Consider the following 20929-nt stretch of genomic DNA (forward strand, 5'->3'; position numbering starts at 1 on the left):
GAAGGGTGGGGGACATCAAGGCCAAGTTCTGCAATAATTTCCAACTGATGTGAGAACCAAAGGCTTGTGCCACAACAGTGTGCAAGCCTTATCAGCGGTCAAAAATAACATAAATAGGTGTTCAAGCCTGAGAGCTTCCATATTGCAGCACCTATTGAATGATATCACACCAACTTCATAGCCAGGAGTTTGCACTTCCATGCTTACATTGCCCAGTGGTTAGGGGGATACTTATTGCACTTCATTTTTTTTCAGTTACTGCATTTGTCTAAGTGCATTATTTTGCATTTTGGTTTAATCTAGTCTTATTTTCTTTTTAAATCATTCCCCTTTTAGACCCTACTAGCGAGGGGAGTTTCACTTTGATTTTGCAACAGTTCCTAGTGATCAGATATCCATATGTTTTGGGATTCTCTCTTGCTCCCTGAGAGCTAGAGGTTAGGAAGCTTTCCAGAGGATTCCTGCACTTGAGGCAAGCGGCACAGAGCCTCGATTGCCCAACTGGAAGGCTGATCCATAGATTCATCAGGTCTCCTTGTTTATGTCAACAAAGATGTGCCTTTTCCCCCTCATCATGATGAAGGAGACCTTTCTGTAGGTCTCATGGTACCATCTTGTTTTGTCAGAAAAGTAGTTTTGAGAGGTTGGAACATAAGGGGATGTAGAATGATGTGTTGGGAGAAAACTACTGGCAAAAATACCATCTGAGACTGCCCAATAGGAGCTGGGGTTTATGGAACTGTGTATATAGTATATCAAAGGGTGCATATAGTGCACAGTTCTTGTAAGCAGGATTTATCGGTTAGTGTTTTTGATTTCTTTACTGATATTTTCTCTTCAAGTGGTGGCTTAAACTCAACCACTTGCTGGTCCTATTGACCCTATGATATTTACCCAGTGCTGCAGCCTCCACTTCAGGGAAGGAACGCACACCCTGCTCTATCACGAGGAGAACAACCAAAGCCAGTCCACCACACTTCATGTAACGAGGCATCCTGTACACAGGCTGAAACATAAATAGCAACCATTAAAAATAATTATTATTGTTACATGGTCAAATCAATCTAAAGCATGCTGAGCCATTTATGTTTAGAAGACCATCTGTTCAGTTGCCTCTGCAAACCCCTCCTTAATTCCCCTAGACCACCATCAAGCTTTACCCAAGCTATGGGTAAACTTGCTTTAGTTTCTCTTCTATCTCTCCTTGTGACCTCTCCGAGCTTGTTTTGTCCATCAGATCCACCTCATGTTCTCTTGACATGATTGTTCACCATCCAACTTCCTTTCCTGACCCTCATTCTAGCGGATATTGTAAATGGTTCTATTTCCTCGGGTACTGTCCTTAGCCCTTTCATCACCTCCTCCTCAAAAAATGTTCCTTGATCTGTCTTCGCAAAGTATCGTTCTATCTCCAACCTCCCTTTCCACTTCAAATTTCTTGAATACATTGTTGCCTCCCAAATCTATGCCATATTTCTTCAATCAAACCTTTCCGGTCAGGTTCCTGCCGCAGCGCTGAAATATCCTCGTCAAAGTCAGAAGTGACATCCTCTGTGACTGTGAAAGTAGTAAATAGTCTGACCTCATCCTTCTCAATATATCAACCATGGTTCAATTGATAGCATTCTCACCTCAACTCCCACTCCAGGTCTCAAGCACAAAAATCAAGACTGACACCTCAGTGCAGTACTGCACTGTCAGGGGTGCCACCTTTGGGATGAAACAGTTGCCCTCTTATGCGGTTATACAAGATGCTATAGCATTGTTTCAAAAAAGAGCAGGGGGGGTTATCTCCAGTGTACTGGCCATTATTTATCTCTCAATTAATATCACAAAAGTAGATTATCTGGTCATTATTACATTGCTGTTTGTGGCACCTTGACAATAAGAGATGGTTAGATTCTGGTGAGAATCCCTTGACATTCAATGGCATTACCATCGCTGAAACCCCACTATCAACATCCTGGGGGTTACCAGAACTGAACTGGACTAGCCATATAAATACTGTGGCTACAAGAGGAGGTCAGAGGCTTCCTAGTAGCGAGTAACTCACCTCCTGACTCCCCAAAAACTGTCCACCATCTACAAGGCACAGGTCAGGCGTGCGATGGAATATTATCCACTTGTCTGGATGACTGTAGCTCCAACAACACTCAAGAAGCTTGACACCATCCAGACAAAGCAGCCTGCTTGACTGGCACCCCATCCACAAACATTCACGCCCTTCACCACCGACGCACAGTAGCAGCAGTGTGTACCATCGACAAGATGTCCTGCAGGAATTCACCAAGGCTCCTTAGACAGTAACTTCCAAACCCATGACCACTACCATATCGATGGACATGGGGCAGCAGGCACAAGGGAACACCACCACCTGGAAGTTCCCCTCCAAGCCACTCACCATCCTGACTTGGAATTGTATCGCCACTCCTTCATTGTTGCTGGGTCAAAATCCTGGAACCCCCCCCTCCCTAATAGCACTTTGGGTGTACCTATACCACATGGTCTGCAGCAGTTCAAAAGGCGGCTCACCATCACCTTCTCAAGGGCAATTAGGGATGGGCAATAAATGCCAGCCTAGCCAGCAATGTCCACATCCCATGAATGAATATTAAAAAATGAGAATATGGGCGTTTACAGGTATTTAGGGAGTTTAGGCATTGCAAGAGTTAAATGACCCTTAACATTTCTCTGAAAAGCTTCTTTGTGCAAAAACACACTGCCTTGGATTTTCAGCTGGCTCAAGGTTCTGAGTGCATCAGAGTTGGCATTGGTATTAAAAAAAAGTACATGTCTTATAATTAGGAAAGAATAAGGGAAACTCTCTTCGGAATGTAGGAATATACAAAGCTTTCGTAAACTGTTGCACTAAGCTTTGATACAGTTGGAAATCTTGTTATCATCAAGATCTTGGGTTGCATCATCACGATGAAAACAGAAAGCATGTAAAAAGCTTCTGCTATGACAGATAAAGGAGCCCCAGAACCTTTGCTTGGAGACAGAACTTACCAGACTCAGGATGGGGTAGAATGGGGCATATTGGAACAGACATGATTGGATGGAGGTTTCTGAAGTTCCAATTCTTCTATGCTAGAAGTTTTGGGATATTGTCAGTGTAAACCAATCTAAACATATGCAACTGTGCATGTGAGTAAGAGAAATGAGGAATGGGCCATGCTTACTACCCAAATTAATTTACTTCTCATTTTTACTTTGTAAAATGCTGCTGCTCAAATACTGAGTGTAATAAGTCTCATCCTATGCTTAAATAAAATCATAACTTTCACCATAGCATCATGGACTGGTTACAGCACAGAAGGAGGCCAATTGTCTTGGTGTGTCCATGCTGTCTCTCTGCAAGAGCATCTCAATGAGTCCCATTACCCTTACACCTAGCCCTGCAAAGTTTTTTTCCCTGGGTGCCCAATTCCCAGTACCAATATGGAGTCAGCTTGAAAATATTGAACAGCTAGTACAAAGAGCCACAAAAATTTCTTACAATGGCAAGGCAGCCAGGAATTGATTAATAGTTATTGATATATTCTGATATAAACAGGCTTCTAGGATCATAGGATTCTAGAGCTGCCTCGCCAGTTACAAAAAGAAAACCTTGGCTACCAGCAGCGTTCTGGCAATTCATTATGGGTGGCAGACTCAAAAAGAGTTGAGAATTCCAGAACGAGGAAACTTGTGAAGTTACACATGACAGATTTATTGTCATTTTTGAGCAATCCAGAAGGGGACTCTTATCAAAAGGTGACAGAATGAATCCAAAGCCAAGTAACTTTGGGCAAAATCAAATTAAATAAAGACAGGCAGTTGCTACACTATGCAGCCCATGTTTGCGTGCATTGTGGCAACATAGCAGTTAACAACTATCCAAGAGATGAAATAGAAAGGCGAAAAAGTACACCAGCAGCTAGAAATCAGGAACGATGATCGTCGCTGTATACTAATCCAACTCTAGGCTGGACTGCAGTAGTAGCAGCACAAGCTCTGAGAAGTCAGCAAAGGAATAAAAAGAACAAAGAGTTAGAGAACCAAAACAAACTGCTGAGACAACAGATCAAAAGGGGAAAAAAAGAAACAAAGTTGAAACCGTCACTGAAGCTGAAGGTAAATGCTGCCATCTTCTGTACCCAGAAAAATGAAACATGGGAGTTACTGAGTGAAAGGATCAAGACTGCTCGAATTTCACTTTCTTTGAAAGCGTGTGATGGTTTCCTGACCGTGACTGTTTAGGAAGTTGCAACATTTCTTTTGTTTGAAAGTCTATCTTTAAAAGTCTATCTTTAAAAAGTGTCTGTAATTTTCTTTCTCTTGTAAGAACCACCGTATAGGGATCAATATTTCTAAGTTGGGCGGCAGTGTGAATGTAGTTGATTAAGTACATTTATTTCAATTTAAGATTGTGCATGCAAAATTGGGGAAAATATTGAATTACATTTTAAATTAAAGACACTCATGTGGATTTATTTTGACTAAAATTTACTTGTGCAACTGCAGAATGGTACCAAACAAACAGTTTGTTTTATAAATGATAAGTTTCAGCCTTGAAGTTATGGTTGTTAGGTTTGTCTAGTAGAAATTTAATTTGAATTTTTCAAAACACTTGAGTTGAATTTTTGCCACAGAGGTGGAAAAGAGGAGTCAGGTCTTTTATTGGGTCAGAAACCTACTTCTATTGGTAAGGTAGCTTCCCTTAGACAAGGACAATCCACAGTGAAGCTGACAGAGCAGCCAAAAGAGCTGGGTGTCAGGGGAATTAGATACAGAAACCTTGGACAATTGTACTGATGTAGCTGCAATTACAGTTAATGATCCTATAGACCTAGGAACTTGCAGCAACAATATAAATGCTATGCTACTGTAATTGAATGGCACAAACAAGATAGGCCACTCCCACAGCCGACTTCTTGGACTGCAGGCACTATCTTATCTCAAGTGCTAAATGCAATGCAAACCAGCTGCTAATGCACAAGACAAAAGGCAAAGCCCCCATTTTGTGTGTCCCTCGAGGGGATACAGGAATTGCTATATCATCCCATAGGTGGTCACTACTTAGCTGAAATCCCTTATCACAAAATTACTGACACAGCATGGTGGCTAGGCAAATTATTGTATTAAGGTCGTAACCAGTCATGAAACAGATGATCATACAGGTAATGAGCCTTGATTGAGTTGTAATTAATGAATCAATAATCATATTTATTGTGGATATCTAGCTCATGGCTATGAGTTTTGGAATAAAGGGCGGAGTCGTTCCAGATTTGCACTAAGTGCGGTAGTGGGTGGGTGCGCCGTATCATCCCAAACCTGCTGCATTAATTATGCATTCCTGGGAAATACGTCGTTTCAATGGCGGGTGGGCTCTGATTCATCCACCATGCTGTCACCTGACCGCTTCATCACGCCAGGCACCACATGTAAAGAACGGCCACACGCACACCTCTCAGTTCTTCCAGCCCAGGGCTGCTGCAAATAAGACATGACCCTGAAAGGCAAGAAGACTGCAACCCCCAGGTTTAGTGACGCATCCCTCAGGCGCCTTTTGGACTTTGTGGAGGCCTGCCATGATGTCCTCTGTCCCACTCTGGCCACAGGAGGGGCAACAACATTACCAGTCCGGCTTCGTAGGTGATCAGTGCCAATGCTGCACAGAAGAGGTTGGCCATCCAATGCAGACAGAAGATGAATGATCTCATCCATGTCACCAGGGTAAGGGAACCATCTCATCACTCAAACTCACACACTCAAGCCCATCACACATTCATTGGCATCTCACTCACTGCCAGCTCAATGGACATCACCACTCAGTCTTTCACACACACCCTCACATCTCCATCTGGCCTAATTTGCTTTCGAGACTGCCTTCTCAGCCCTCACCATCTTGAGACCACTTGTACAGATCAACTCGTGCCCCCACACAAACCCTGGCCTACCCCACTTCCCCAGTACAGCCCTCGCTCTGCAACCTCTTCCCTTGCCCAAGGCCACTTCTCCCGCTTCCCCAAGCAAGCCCTAGCCCTGCAGCCATGCAAAGCCACCTCTGCCTTATGGCTTGTCTGATAGGTACAGACCTGCCCATGAGCTCCCCTAAAAGTGATGTGGCACAGTCTGCGAAGCCCGGTGCTGATGACTGCGAGTACTGCCCGAAGCAAGATAGGCAAACAAACCTCGAAGTCCCGAACGAAGTGCAGCTCACCAGGTGCATGTCACTTATGTGCAGTTGTGAAATACGTCAGTGGGCAATCACGTCGACATGGGGGGACAATCCAACCGGGGGCATGAGTTCATCAGGCTAGCCTTATAAGGATATGCAGATGCATTACAATGGGGTTCCCAATGTCCGATGGCAGGAAACATGGCCTGCCATCGACAGGCTGTGCGGACAATTTCGAACTGGTTTCACAATGATTTTTGGCCTTCTCGCTATATTATCTGCACACGCCGCCGAGCACGTCCAAGGCCAGCGGGCAAGGGAAATTCAGCCCATAACTTTTAACTTTAGGAATTAAAGTTCTCACTAAAGTGGGGTAAATGCAATTAAAACAAGCTTGGAGTTTATTGTATGTAAAAGAATAGGGCCATGTTGACTTAAGATATTAACAGCTAGAAATATAGGATCATAAAACAGCAGATGGAGAAACTTAAACAATGCATGACCACTCTGTGGACTTTTTGTTGGAGACATGTGGCTGAATTTTTCCGTCGGCGAGCAGGGGGCAGGGCCCGCTCACCGACATGAAAATGATGCAGGATGATGTCGGGGGAACATTTAAATTCCCATTTAAATCTTCAGGAAGGCAGGGGCACAACAAGATCAGCTGTCCGCCTGCCAACCTGTCAATGGCCAATTGAAATTGGCCATTGACAGGATAATTATAACAATTAAAAGGACCTGCCCATCCAACCTTAAGGTTGGTGGGCAGGCCAGGAGCCCCAGCAGGAACTAGAAAAAACATGAAACCTCATCCACCGGTGGGATGAGGTTTCATGTAGGGTTTAAAAAAGTTTATTAAAGTTTCCGTGAAATTTATTAATATGTCCCATCTCGTGTGATATTGTCACATGAGGGGGACAGGTTAAGGATTTTTTTTATTTTTCTACTTTTAAAGTTTATAAAGCTGTTAGCGATCTCCCTGACGCAGCACTTAGCCTCAGGGAGATGTGCGCTCTTTTGACAGCATGTGCGAAATAGCGCACTCTCGCATTTGGGGAATCTTCCCCCCCCCACCGCCCAGGAAGCACATAGTGCTTCCCGCCAGACGTCATGCTGGGTGGGCCTTAATTGGCCCGCCCACTTAAAATGGCGGCAGGGCCCGCTTCTCCGGTGGGGATTGGCTCCCCGCCTGCCGGAAATTGGGTCGGGCCCGCCTGCCCTACAGGCAGAAAATTCTGCCCATGGTGTTTGCAACCATTTCAGTAAGGTCAGTCCAGAGAGATGTTTCTGTTTAGGAAGTTAGAGTGAAATTAGTTTAAAAGCATACGTTGAAGTGTTGTAAAATCCATTTAATTCATTAGGTCAAGGAAGGAATTTTAAATTAAGGTCTGTTTCAGGAATTCCCAGGGCATGCTAGGTCATCATGGAGATGGGTGGAGCTTAGGGAGGCCCTTTGATTTCAATTTATCTGGGTGTTTGCTGAGAGAGTGAATTGCAATCTGGACCTGGTGTGTGCTGTCTGCAGCTCATAAAGAGAAGATAGCCAAAGTAAACGATAGTTAGTATGCACCCTAAGCATAGTAAAAACTAACTTCATCACTCACCTTGTGATTGCAGATAGGGCTTAATCTCAGTTTGAATTTTGTGAGCCAACAGAAGCTTGAAGATTGCCTGGTTTTGAAACTAGTGGAAGAATTTACAATGGTCCTCACAGAGTCTTGTGGCAAAAAAAAAAAACAACCAGCAGATTAAGCTTGGAGATTTTGGAAAACTATCCAGAACAAGGAGCTGAGGGATCCACAGTCAAGGGATGGTAAATGAAAGTTTTGCCTCTGAGAATAGCTGGAGATGAGAAGAATTAGTCTCCCGAGGACTGTGGCATACTTATGGTTGCACCCTATAGAAGTGAATAGCTTCAAGATATCATAATATATAATATATAAGATGGTTCTGTTACACATCACATCAATCTCCAGTTCAGCCATGAAAATGTAACCCCCAGAACACTTACACATAACATTAGTTCCTAGCTAATTGGTTCCTAGCTCTTTACAGATAAAACAACAATACATATTAAAGAGGGATGTTATATAATGTCCCTATCAATGTAGCTGTTCTAGTCATTAACTTTTATAAACTAAACAAGATTATCAATTGACTTTTGAAAATAAATTTAAACCCTTAGAGCCTTTTTCGCATGTAAAACATATTGTTAATGGTACTGCTTAGATGGTAAGATGTGCCTCCATCTTGCATATTTGGCATTGTTGCTCTTAGTGGTGAGTTGGCACGCTGCATAGGTGATGTTGTGCATGTTGTCCCTGTTGTTGCAGGAGTCATGCTTGCTGTTGCTAATATTGTGTCATTTTCTGGTGATGTTAATGTTGTCTCCCTGGATAATTGATGTTTCCAGTGTTGTTGAGAGTCTTCTGTTTTTCCAGCTCTGGCATAGATCGAATATGGATTCTGTTTCTTATCATTTGTTTACTGGTTTCATGCTCAATTATGTATGATCTTGGTGTTTCTGCTTCAGCAACAACTTTTGCTGGGCTCCAGGTTTTCGTGATTGGATCAAGCATATGTACATTTTGTCCTTTCAACAGCCCAGGTAGGGATGTAGCATGTTTGTCGAAGGGCTGACCTCTTTCCTGTGCTTCAGTGAGTTGTTCTCTAACTTCTTCCTGATCACCTGGAGGATGTATTATGCTTGGCACAATATTATTATATTTTCTTCCATTCAGCAACTCTACAGGTGATCTCATGTCAGCCTTGAGAGATGTGTAGACTGAATGATAATACGACAAGGTTTGGGTCTTCCTTTGTCTCTTGGCATTTCACAAGGGTTCTTTTGACCGTCAGGACATTTCTTTCTATAAACCCGTGCCCTCGAGAATAGTGTTGTGATGAGGTGTTATTGAACCCATACTGCTCAGTGAATTCCTTAGCTTCCCTGGATGTGAACTGGGTGCCACTATCACATATTAATCTTTCAGGAATCCTTTACTCAGAAAACAGAATTCAAACTGCTGAAATGATTGTTGTGGCTCTCAAGTATTTTATCTTCTGGATAAAAGGAAATTTTGAGTAGTAGTATGTAATCATTCTTGATTGTATGTGAAGAAATCGACTCCCACAGTCTGGGTGGTACTTCAGTAACTATCATCTCCTCTTTCTGTGGTGTGTTTCTGTACTTCTGGCACACATTGCATGTAGACACCATGGGCAGAATGTTCCATTGATCAGACTAAGTGCGGTGGCAGGCAGTTTTGGTGGCGCCCACCCCGCTGTTCAGAATGGCAGGAACTCATGCCCGATTCCAATTAACTATGCACAGGCGGGTTTTGGGCCGAATGACCTGGCAGGTTGGGAACTGATTCGTCCGGCTCACCATCAGTTGGCAGGGTCAAAGGTGCCATATTTAAATATGAGTCAAGCACACACATCTCACTCTCTGCAGGCCACCTGTCTCCAAGAGGCCATTACAGATGTCTTCCATGCACAACAAGAAGGCTGCACCCCACTTCAGACATGACGCCCTCCAAGCCTTGATCAGAGGAGTGTGGGCACATAGAGGTGTGCTCTATCCCAGGGTTGGTTCCAGGAAGCACACAAGCCTCTTGGGCCTGGAAGGCCATCACTAAGGATGTCAGAGCAGCTGACAGCAGCATCAGGGAGGAGATCCAGTGCAGGAAGAGGATGAATGATCTCATCTGCTCTGCCAGGGTAAGTCATCCTTCAACTTCCTCTAACATCAAACTCTCATCATAGCATCATGTAGTCAAATAGCTACTCTCTTCAGGGATCTCACACAACCATTACCAGGGGGCACCTATCAGCACTGATAGACTAAAGCAACCTTTTACCTCACTACCACCCCACATATCATGATGCACACTATCCATTCTCAGACCTGCTGGGGACGGCTTACCACACACAGGGGCATGGATCTTTGCCAACCTATGCTCCATCCCTTCTCATCACATGTCTTTCTTCATCCAGGCCAAGCTTGCCCACAGCAGGTGGGAAGATTCCCAGACAGCGGGGGCACAGCCGACATAATTGACCTCACAGAGCTAGAGGAGGCTGCAGCCCAGAGCTGGGGAGGACAGGGATTGCACCTGTGGGGAAGGGGAGATTGGATTGTCTCAGCAACCCAGTATGGATCATTCCATGAGTTCATCACATCCTGATAACTGTAGCGAGTGACATGCAGTCTTATATTCCTCATGCTCATATACTAAATCTCCATTCTCTATCTTATAGGCACCTGCAAACAGAGGCCCAGGAGTGAAACCACCAGAACTCTCAGCCCTCAGACCACATCCGAGGAGGACGATGATGAAGAACTGTCACAGCGCTCACCTGCACCCTCCAGCAGCACACACCTCGGTGGGGCACCTCTCTAGGTGAGGCTCGGGCTCACTTTCTGGAGAACACTTCCCTGACATGTCCCTGCAGCAGTCAGAGTCAGGGACAGACCAGGTCTCCGGCACCCTAAGGGCTGCTGGAGAATAGCCACCCTCTCAGTCCAAGGCAGTTGATAAGCCTCTGAAAGATGCCTTCCAACACATGGTGGATAGTCAGCAAGGGGCGGGAGGGAACATCAAGCAGCGGTGTTTGAAGCCCTCAGAGAGGATGACTGCCGAAGTCATCGAAAGCAAACAATTCTGCAGGCTGCCTTGGCTCCTGCTGCGGATGTCAAGGCAGTGCCCAGGAGTGGAAGGCCTGGAAAAATCAAAAAATTTTGATCACAGCTTGTTGCACAGGTGAAGACAATAGTTGTTACTAACTGAACATCTGCAAATATATTCGCTTTCAATGCATATTGTCTGCTGTTTTCTCTCAGTGTCCTTCTAAAGGGTTTACGAGCACCACCCCCCCTCACAAACCCCCCAAGTAGTTTTCCTGCACGCAGCCAATCCCATAACTGAATCTGCAGGAGGAAGGGTCTGTAGCAGTGCACTCTCCCCCGCACACGGAGAGTTCATCCATCAAACTCGTCTCACTGGTCCCTAGCATATTCTATAATGCCTGCTGCAGTTCTCTCTGTTGTCCAGCTGAAATGACCTGCATCTCCACCCACACACTGACCCAACTCCCATGCAGCACCTGTGCCTGCAGCACAAGGCTCTGCTCACTTTAAATTTGACAACTATGGTTGTAGTGACTTTCCTTATGAGCTCCCCCACAATTTCCCCTACACCATCATCCAAGTCCTTCCCCCATCACCATTGATCCCCTTGCATCACCTTCAAACTCCCCACCATCACCTTCCAGCCTGAACCCTTCTCCTTCCAGAATGTCCATGTGAACGTGCATTTTCCCTTCCTTCCAGATCACCCCACCCTCGTTCACATTGACCTCCCTGATCTCTTCCTTCCCAACTCTCCTAGTGTCCATCTCCATATCCAACTAACAACCCTCACCGCCTCTTCACCTGACACTGTTGAACTGTCACCCTCCCCCTCCTGCCCTACAGGCTCCCTCTACCCACTGTTATTTTAACCATCACCTGGACACCCCCCTATCCCTCCAGACCTACACATTGCCCTCCCACCCCCACCTCCCCATCCTTTGCTGCTCAGTGTCTTCCATCCTGCAACTCGAGGCTCCAATTCCCCCATGCCGAAGCCCCTGGAAGAACGCAACAAGCCTATGCTGAAGTCCCTGTAAGTCTGAAGCCTCAGTGAAGCCAAAGCTGCAGTATGGAGATCTCCCACCTTCTGAAAGCTGCTTCGTGGAGGAACCATGTGGATGAGGATCCCCCTACCATGCAATGCAAATGTTCCTCCAGGGTCCTGTGGCTGTAGGCCTCCATTGCCCTCTCGTCGGATGTCCACAAACTGAGCAAGGCCCTAAAAGGTAAGTCTAGACTTGTGCATGTCACTCATTTTCAAACGGGTTTGAGGCTGACATAATTTCCCGCTGGCGTGACGCAAGATTGGAGGGAGTAAGGAGATTCTGGCGAGCAGCTGTTTTAATGAGCATTCATGAAATGTTAATGAATACTAATGGCGTTTACATCATTAGACAGTGGGATAACTGACCCGCCAGTAACTTGCCATCGGGAGAATTGCAAACTGTTTTTACATCAGCAGGTTTCCAACTTTTTGGCTCCCACTAAATTCTCTGCTCCCACCTGCATCAAAATCAGCTGTGGGAGGGATGGGAAAATTCCACCCCATATTTTCAATGTCTTTGTACATGCCTATCTAGTACACAGCTGATCTGGCTCTGAGGTTACACATCCCCACTCCATGTGGCCTTCATATGTCTTCTGGAGAAGTTCTTCCTGCATTGTTTTGGGTATGATTATTCTGGATCTGTCTACCAGAACACCATCTTCGAGTGAGATGTCATCTCTGATAGTCCAGTACTGCCTGATTGCTGGCTGTGCTTGCTGTATCTTATCAGGCCAACACTGGATCACTTGCTGAGAGAGTGTCTGTAACTCCTCATCTTTACTGGTCTCATCTCGAATTTGACTCAGTTTCAGTTGCGTTACATTCACTAGGTGATGGATCTTTATACCTAGATCTTCTATCTTGTGTTTCTCCTGTTGCAACATTCGAGTTAGGGTACCTGCCAGCTCCATTTCTCTTCCTGGCTTGTATTTCAGAGTGAAATCATAACTCTGAAGCCTCAGCAGTAACCTCTGTGGTCTTGCTGGTGCTTTTCACAGATTCTCCTTGTAGATCTGCTGCAGTGGGTGATGATCACTCTCCATTATGAACATTCTCTCAGAGATATTTATGGAATTTATCACATCCATACACGACTGCCAAAACTTCTCTTTCTATGTTACGTTACAACAATGTGAGGAGAGGTGAAATAACTCCTCTATTCTCCCAATCCAGATTTAACCGTAACAGGGCTTTTGTGTGAATTGAAAGAGGATGTGCTTTGCCAATTCTGTTGGAGTCCGACTACTTCCTCTCCTCGTTCTTCCTACCAAAATGAATCACTTCACACTCCTCTGCATTAATTCCACACGTCACTTATCTGCCCATCCCACTAGCTTGGCTGTGCCATCTTGAAAGTTATCACTTTCTTCCTCACTTTTCACAATAGGTCCATAAATAGATTAGCATACATGTATTAGGGATTCATTCAGTCATTGGCTGAGTTATTTGCTGGTTCACGTTGCCGACTGATTTGTGCCAACTCAACTGGTAGAGTTATTGGTAGATTGACTTTGGAACTCTCTGCCTCAGAAGGCGGTGGAGGCAAGGTCATTGATTGATTCACCTGCCTAACAAGAAGGCGGTGGAGGCAAGGTCATTGATTGATTCACTTGCCTAACAAGAAGGCGGTGGAGGCAAGGTCATTGATTGATTCACTTGCCTAACAAGAAGGCAGTGGAGGCAAGGTCATTGATTGATTCACTTGCCTAACAAGAAGGCAGTGGAGGCAAGGTCATTGATTGATTCATTTGCCTAACAAGAAGGCGGTGGAGGCAAGGTCATTGATTGATTCACTTGCCTAACAAGAATCTAAGATTATCGGGGTAGATGGGAATGTGGAATTCGAAACAGAAACAGATCAGCCATGATCTTATTCAATGGTGGAGTAGGCTTGAGGAGTTGAACAGCCTACTCCTGCTCCTGTTTCTTATGTTCTTATTTATAATTATAAAGAATATGTCAGACAGGTTTTCTTAGGTTAAACAGAGAACAAGTTTATTGAAACTATTTCCCAAATAACAAAAACTAGGTAAAATGCATTCATATGTCACACTCATTCATCTGGGCACACACACACACACACACACACCAGTACAGATGGCAGAGTAAGAGGATAGGCTTATCTGAATGCATGTAGCATTCATAACAAAATAAATGAATTGACAGCACAATAAAAATAAATGTGTATGATATGAAAGCCATTACAGAAACATGGCTGCAGGATGGCAAAGACAGGGACCTGAATATTCAAGGGTACATAACATTTAGGAAAGACAGGAAACTAGGACAAGGTGCAGGGGTAGTTTAGTTAATTAAGGATGACATTCATACAAAAGAGAGAGATGACATTAGTTCTGGAGATCAAGTTGTAGAATCAGTTTGGGTAGAGATAAGAAATGGTAAAGGTAAGAGGTCACTTGTGGGACTGGTTTATAGAATGGTTAACAGTAACCATACTGTAGGACGGGGTACACAGGAAGAAATAATGGGGGCTTGTGAGAAAGGTACGGTGATAATCATGGGTGATTTTCTTCTACATATAGATTGGACAAAACAGATTGGCAAAGGTATCCTGGATGATGAGTTAATAGTGTGTTTTCAGGGCAGTTTCTTAGGGTAGCACATTTTAGCACCAACCAGAGAGCAGACTATACCAGATCTGATTATGTGGAATGAGACAGGATTAATTAGTGACTTCATAGTGAAGGTGCCTGTAGGCAGCAGTGATCATAATATGATTGAATTTCACATTCAGTTTGAGGGAGAGAGGAGTGGATCTAAGACTAGTGTCTTAAACTTAAATAAGGGCTATTTGAGGGCATGTAGACAGTGCTGATGAAAGTGAACTGGGAAATTAGGTTATGAAGAAAGAACATAAGAAATAGGAGCAGGAGTAAGACATTCTGCCCCTCAAGCCTGCCCCGCCATTCAATAAGATCATGGCTGATCTGCCCCAGGCCTCAATTCCTCTTTCATGCCAGTTCCTCATAGACCTTAACTCCCCGATATTTCAAAAATCTATCTACCTCCTCTTTAAATACTTTGTGATCTAGCCTCCGCAACTCTCTGGGTAGATATTTTAGACATTCATTACCCTCTGAGAGATGAAATTCCTTCAATTCCCAGTTTTAAATGAGTGTCCCCCTGTTCTATGTCCCCTAGTTCAAGATTCCCCCACTAGTGGAAACATCTTCTCAACATCTATCCTGCCAAGCCCTCTCTGAATCTTGTACATTTCAATAAGATCACCCCTCATTCTTCTAAACTCTAATGAATAAAGGCCTAACCTGTTTAGCCATTCTTGATAAGTCAACCCCTTCATCCCAGGAATCAGCCTAGTGAACCTCTTTTGAATTGCCTTCAATGCCAGTATATCCTCTCTTAAATACGGGCACCAAAATTATTCACCAGGACACTGGTCCCAGCATGGTTCAAATGAAGCCCGTCCCAACGGAACAGCTCTCTCCTTCCCCAGCACTGGTGCCAGTGCCCCATGAATCGGAACCCATTTCTTCCAGACCAATCTTAGAGTCACACATTTAACTCTCTAATCTTTATTTATTTTTATTTATGCAAGGCCAATTTGCACATTGCTCAGCTAATAATCCGGAGATTATTACCTTTGTGGTTCTGCTTTTTTAATTTAGCCCCGAGCTGCTCGTAGTCCCTCAGCAAAACTTCTTTCCTAGTCCTACCTATGTCATTGGTACCTACATGGCCCACAACAATTGGATCCTTCCCTCCCACTCCAAATTCCTCTCCAGCTCAAAAGGGATGTCCTGAACCTTGGCACCAAGTAAGCAACACAGCTTTCGGGACTCTGTCTTTGCTGCAGAGAACAGTATCTATTCCCCTAACTATGCTATCCCCTATTACTGCTACATTTCTCTTTCCTTCCCCCACTTGAATGGCGCTCTGCACCACAGTGCTGTGGTCAGTTTGCTCATCCTCCTTGCAGTCTGTGCCCTCATCTACACTGGGAGCAAGAACCTCGTACCTATTGGATAAGGGCACTGGCTGAGGCTTCTCCTAAGCTAAGTCCTGGATCCCCATACTTGCCTCACTCACAAGTCACACCCTCCTGTACCTGACCACAGTCCAAATTTGAGGTAATTAATCTAAAAGGTGTGACTGTCTCCTGAAACAGTGTCCAGGTAATTCTCCCCCTCCCTGATGTGTTACAATGTCCGCAGCTCGGACTCCAGCTCATCAACTCTGAGCCGAAGTTCCTCAAGCAGCCAACACTTGCTGCAGATGTGGTCACTGTGGATCACACCGGCGTCCACCATCTCCCACATACCACAACTGCAACATATAGTCTGCCCGGCCAGCTCTTAATTAATTAATTTGGGTGTTAAATATTTTAAATGTGAATTTCTTATCTGCATTCTTTACCTGTAATAATGTCTCCTGATTTAGACCACTGGGCCAATCAAAAGAGACATGGAAGAGATACCCACCAATCACCTACCTGTTTTCCTGCGACATCACACTTTGGCTCTGACAGGTAGAAACAGGTTGAAGGGGCTCTCTGCTGCTAGTTTTTATCTCCTGCTGCCCTTCTCACACAAGTCCACTCTCTTCGCATTCTTTTATCCTGTGTCTCCGCCGCTCTCCTCATGCTCTTTTATCCTGTGTCTCCCCCTCTCTCCTTGTGCTCTTTTATCCTGTGTCTCCTCTGCTCTGCTCACCTTTTATCCTGTGTCTCCTCACACTCTTTTATCCTGTGAGATAGGTCAGTAGAGATACAGTGGCAGACATTTAAGGAGATATTTCAGAATACTCAGAAAAGATACATTTCAGTGGAGAAAGAAAGACTCTAAGGGAAGGACACACCATCCATGGCTAACTAAAGAAGCTAAAGATAGTATCAAACTGAAAAAAAGCATATAATTCTGCAAAGATGAGTGGCAGGGCAGAAGATTGAACAGAATATAAAAAACAGCAAAGAATAACTAAAAGATTAATAAGGAGAGAGAAATTAGAGTACAAGAGAAAGCTAGTTAGAAATGTAAAAACAGATAGTAAGAGTTTCTACAGGTATTTAAAAAAGAAATTAGCAAAGTGAGTGTTGGTCCACTAGAGAGTGAGAATGGGGAACTAATGATGGAAAATAAGGAAATGGCAGATGAATTGACAGGTATTTTGCATCCGTCTTCACTGTAGAGGATACAAATAGCATCACAGAAATAATTGTGAATAAGGAGGTGGAAGGGAGGGAGGAACTTAAAACAATTACCAGGGAAAGGGGACTGAGAAAATTATTAGAACTAAAAGCTGACAAGTCCCCAGGTCCTGATGGACTTCATCCTAGAGTCTTAAAAGAAGTGGCTGCTGAGATAGTAGATGCATTTGCTTTAATTTTCCAAAGTTCCCAAGATTCTGGGAAGGTCCCATCAGATTGGAAAATAATGAATGTGACTCCTCTATTCAAGAAAGGAAAGAGGCAGAAAGCAGAAAACTACAGGCCAGTTAACTTAACATCTGTTACAAGGAAATTGCTGGAATCTATTATTCAGGTTATAGTGGGGCACTTGGAAAATCTCAGTGCAATCAAACATTGTCAACATAGTTTTGTGAAAGGGAAATCATGTTGTTTGACTAATTTAGTGGAGTTCTTTGAGGAAGTAGCAAGCAATGTGGACAAAGGGGAACCTTTGGTTTCCAGAAGGCATTTGACAAGGTACCACAAAGGTTACTACGCAAAATAAGAGTTCATGGTGTAAGGGGTAACATATTAGCATGGATAGAGGATTGGTTACCAAACAGGAAGCAAAGAGTAAGGATAAAATGGATGAATAAAAACTTTTCGTTCTAATGTTTTGGGAGTTGGCAAGATGCGGTGAGTGGAGTGTCACAGGGATCAGTGCCGGGGCCTAAACTATTACGATTTATATCAATGACTTGGATGAAGGGACCGAATGTATGTTGCTAAATTTGCTGATGACACAAAGATAGCTAGGAGTGTAAGTTGTGAAGAGGATATAAGGGCTGGGATTTTCCGCTCCTATTGCGGTGGGCGTCATGGCAGCTGCAAGAGCTAAATCTCACGAGCAGGCCCAAACCCAGTTTTACGGTGACGTAAAAAAAGAAGAAATTGTGCGCTTCGGTCATCAATGGCGATATGCGTTTCCCACCGCCACACATTGCAAATATCATTAGCATAAGTCAGCATCTCCACAGAATAATCCCTCAACACTGGATGGGGGCCTACGTCTGCGTGCAATTAGAACGATGTGTTTCACAACAGGATTTAAACAACGTGCAGCTGGTGAACTGCCCTTCACTCCTGACCCTGAGGTGAGTTTGCATACCTTGCATCGCACAGCACTTGCTGGGGTCAGCGCTAGGCTTCTCAGATTGCACCTCATTGGTTTTAGCGAGGTCTCAAAGCAAGTCTCCACAGGTACTACAGCAGGTTTAAGGCAGGGGTGGCTTTAACTGTGCTGCAGGACAAGGGCTCCACTGAGGACAACGAGCAGGGCAGTTGCACTGAATTGCATGACTTGAGGGAGTAGGCCACGCAACTGAATCAATAGTTCCAAAATGAGGGCAGAGGCACAGCTGAGACAGTTTAGCAGCTGATCAATTGACATGCTGGGGGTCAGTAAAGTGAAGCAATAATGACATTCATGCAACACTGATCAATCAAGAGGCAGTGTTCCCCTAGTTTTAACCTCTCATTTGCATCCTTCAAATTCAGAGTATTATGGAACTGCAGAACTATTGGGTGAGTGGACCAGTGGACAGGGACTTGGAGGGCATCCATTGCCAGTGGCTGTGAAAGTAACTGCCGCAGTCAATCCTACACCAGGGGCTCCTTCTAGGACTGCACTGGGGATCTCTGCAGCATCTCTTGAGCATCTGCACACAAATGCATCCAGGAGGTCACAAGCGCCCTTTTTAACGAAGGCCCGTAATTTTGTCCACTTAGGCAGGGATCAAATAAGCCAAGACACAAGAACACTGGGCTTTGCAGAGCTTTCTGGTTTCCCACAAGTGCAGGGTGCCATCAGCTTCACTCGTGTGGCTAGAAAAACTCCCTGGCACCAGACAGTCCCGTAACCAGAAAGGCTACCACTCGCTCAATGTGAAGCTGGTGTGCAACCATAACAAACTTATGCAGGTGTATGCGAGATTCCAGGTAGCGTCCATGACTCATACATCCTAAGTAGGTCTCAGACATTTTTGAGGAACCACACAGGATGCAGGGGTGGCTTTCCTCGGGGAAAGGGTAACCCGCAAAAGGATGTGGCTGATGACACCTGTGCAATGGCCTCAGACTCCTGCAGAGAGAAGGTACAACGAGGCTCATGACGCAACCCAACATTGGTGGAACACGCCATAGGGATCCTGAAAATGTGGTTCTGATGTCTGGACAGATCTGGTGGAGCGCTCCAATACACTCCCCAGAGGGTCTCGCGTATCATCGGGGCTTGCTGTGTGCTACAAAGCAGGGACGACTTGGCACATGACAATTTGGAGGAGCTGCACGTCTCCTTTGATGAGGAGGACTTTGATGGTGATGAGGTCATTGAAGCTGAGGATGCAGGCGAAGAGGCCATTGAATGGGCCAGATGAGGCATGCTCATGAGGCTCTCATTGCCAGCACATTTCAGGAGGAGGATGACAAGATGCACTGAGGATCCTCCTGGACAACTCTCCTCCATTATGAGCCAGCATGACCACCAGCATAGGGACTCCTCTAATTTCACCCGTGAACTTCCAGATGACAATGCATCATTGCACAGGACGCTCACATTGCCCTGATGCTGTGAAGGATGAGAGAGCCTGGAGGGCATATGTCCATGCTGAGAGGAGGTGCCAGCTGCAGGATGGCATTAGAAAGTGCTGCCTCTTCACACATCCATCCAGCATCCCAGTCGCAACATCACCTTACAAGACGCAGGAGCACTAGCACGATCCTCAGTGGCCTAGCGCTTGCATGCCTTCAATCTGGCAAGGCTCCTCGTGGAGATCCATCAGAAACAATGCAGCCATGCATAATGTGTTACATCAATGATGAAACAGAAACATAACACTTGGGACAAAGCAGCCAATGAAATACCGCTGCTGTGACTGCACTGAGAGAGTGACTCAGCCAGCTGTGATACACTCCCTGAAATGACAGTGACATCCGACAGTTAAAGTTAGGGATCCTGAGCTACATTTCTCCTAACTCCACATTGGAGGCAGAACACCTGAGCATGACAAGGTCAGACACTTGGCTGCCTGATACTGAGATGCCCCCTCTTACAAACAACCAGCCCTAGCCTGAACCTTAGTAAAGTCCAACATGATCAGAGAACATGAAGCCCTCAAGGGCACGTGCCATTGCTAATGAGTAGCATTGTTCTGCTTCATCACTTACTTGCTCCTATCCCTTTTCCCTAATCCACCTTGTCTGAAGCAACAATGTTCAACTCCAGATCATGCCTAAAGGCTGCCCTGGCCTCCAGAAACCATCATTTGGAAGTAGCATCAGTAACCTCTTGACATGTCAAGGCGATGGGAGGCACACCTCTGTCTACCAACTTCATGACCAGACCCTTCTCCCTGCAGTAGTCACAACTTCAGGGTGAGAAACAAAGGTTGGACATCTCAGCACCTGCACACAAATGTGCCATTGCTTCATCACCTTGAGATGGCAAGGTTGTCCCGGTTTTTGCTGAGCTCAGCAGATTGTTACCGGAAATGTTGGAAACCTGTTTGGCCGACGGCACTGTACATAAGCTCTGAGTTCAGGCTCATATCATTATAACCGTGCCTAGAGACAGTGGCCAAATGGAGTTGGATGATACATGAGCCTTCCCCATGCATTAGCACAACTCTCCTTAAACACCACACCTTCACCTGTCAAGAATGCATACAAGGTTTGGGAAGGGGTGTGCCCCGAAGGTTCAGAGCCAAGAATGCACATGAGGGGACCCTATGAGGAATGGGAGCAAGGTTCGTTCCACAAGCACACTTAATATTAAGGTGTAGGCATTACTTACATGGAGCATTATATTGAAACAGGACATTCACTGTGGTGAGATGCTAGCACAATGCGCAGAAGAGAGGCCCAAGATAGAGACAATTG

General features: G+C 45.0%; 1 protein-coding gene across 1 annotated transcript in view; it reads right to left on the minus strand.

Moving 5' to 3' along the window:
- The window catches only part of cga (glycoprotein hormones, alpha polypeptide), a 170467-nt gene that overhangs the window by 23065 nt on the left and 126473 nt on the right, over window positions 1–20929 (minus strand). Inside the window, exon 2 of the mRNA XM_078556824.1 lies at window positions 895–1006. Coding sequence (XP_078412950.1) covers window positions 895–994 — 100 coding nt within the window. The 5' untranslated portion in view covers window positions 995–1006. The remainder of the gene's footprint in view (window positions 1–894; window positions 1007–20929) is intronic.

The sequence above is a fragment of the Cetorhinus maximus genome, chromosome 14, assembly GCF_964194155.1.
Source record: "Cetorhinus maximus chromosome 14, sCetMax3.hap1.1, whole genome shotgun sequence".
In the NCBI taxonomy this organism is placed as follows: Eukaryota; Metazoa; Chordata; class Chondrichthyes; order Lamniformes; family Cetorhinidae; genus Cetorhinus; species Cetorhinus maximus.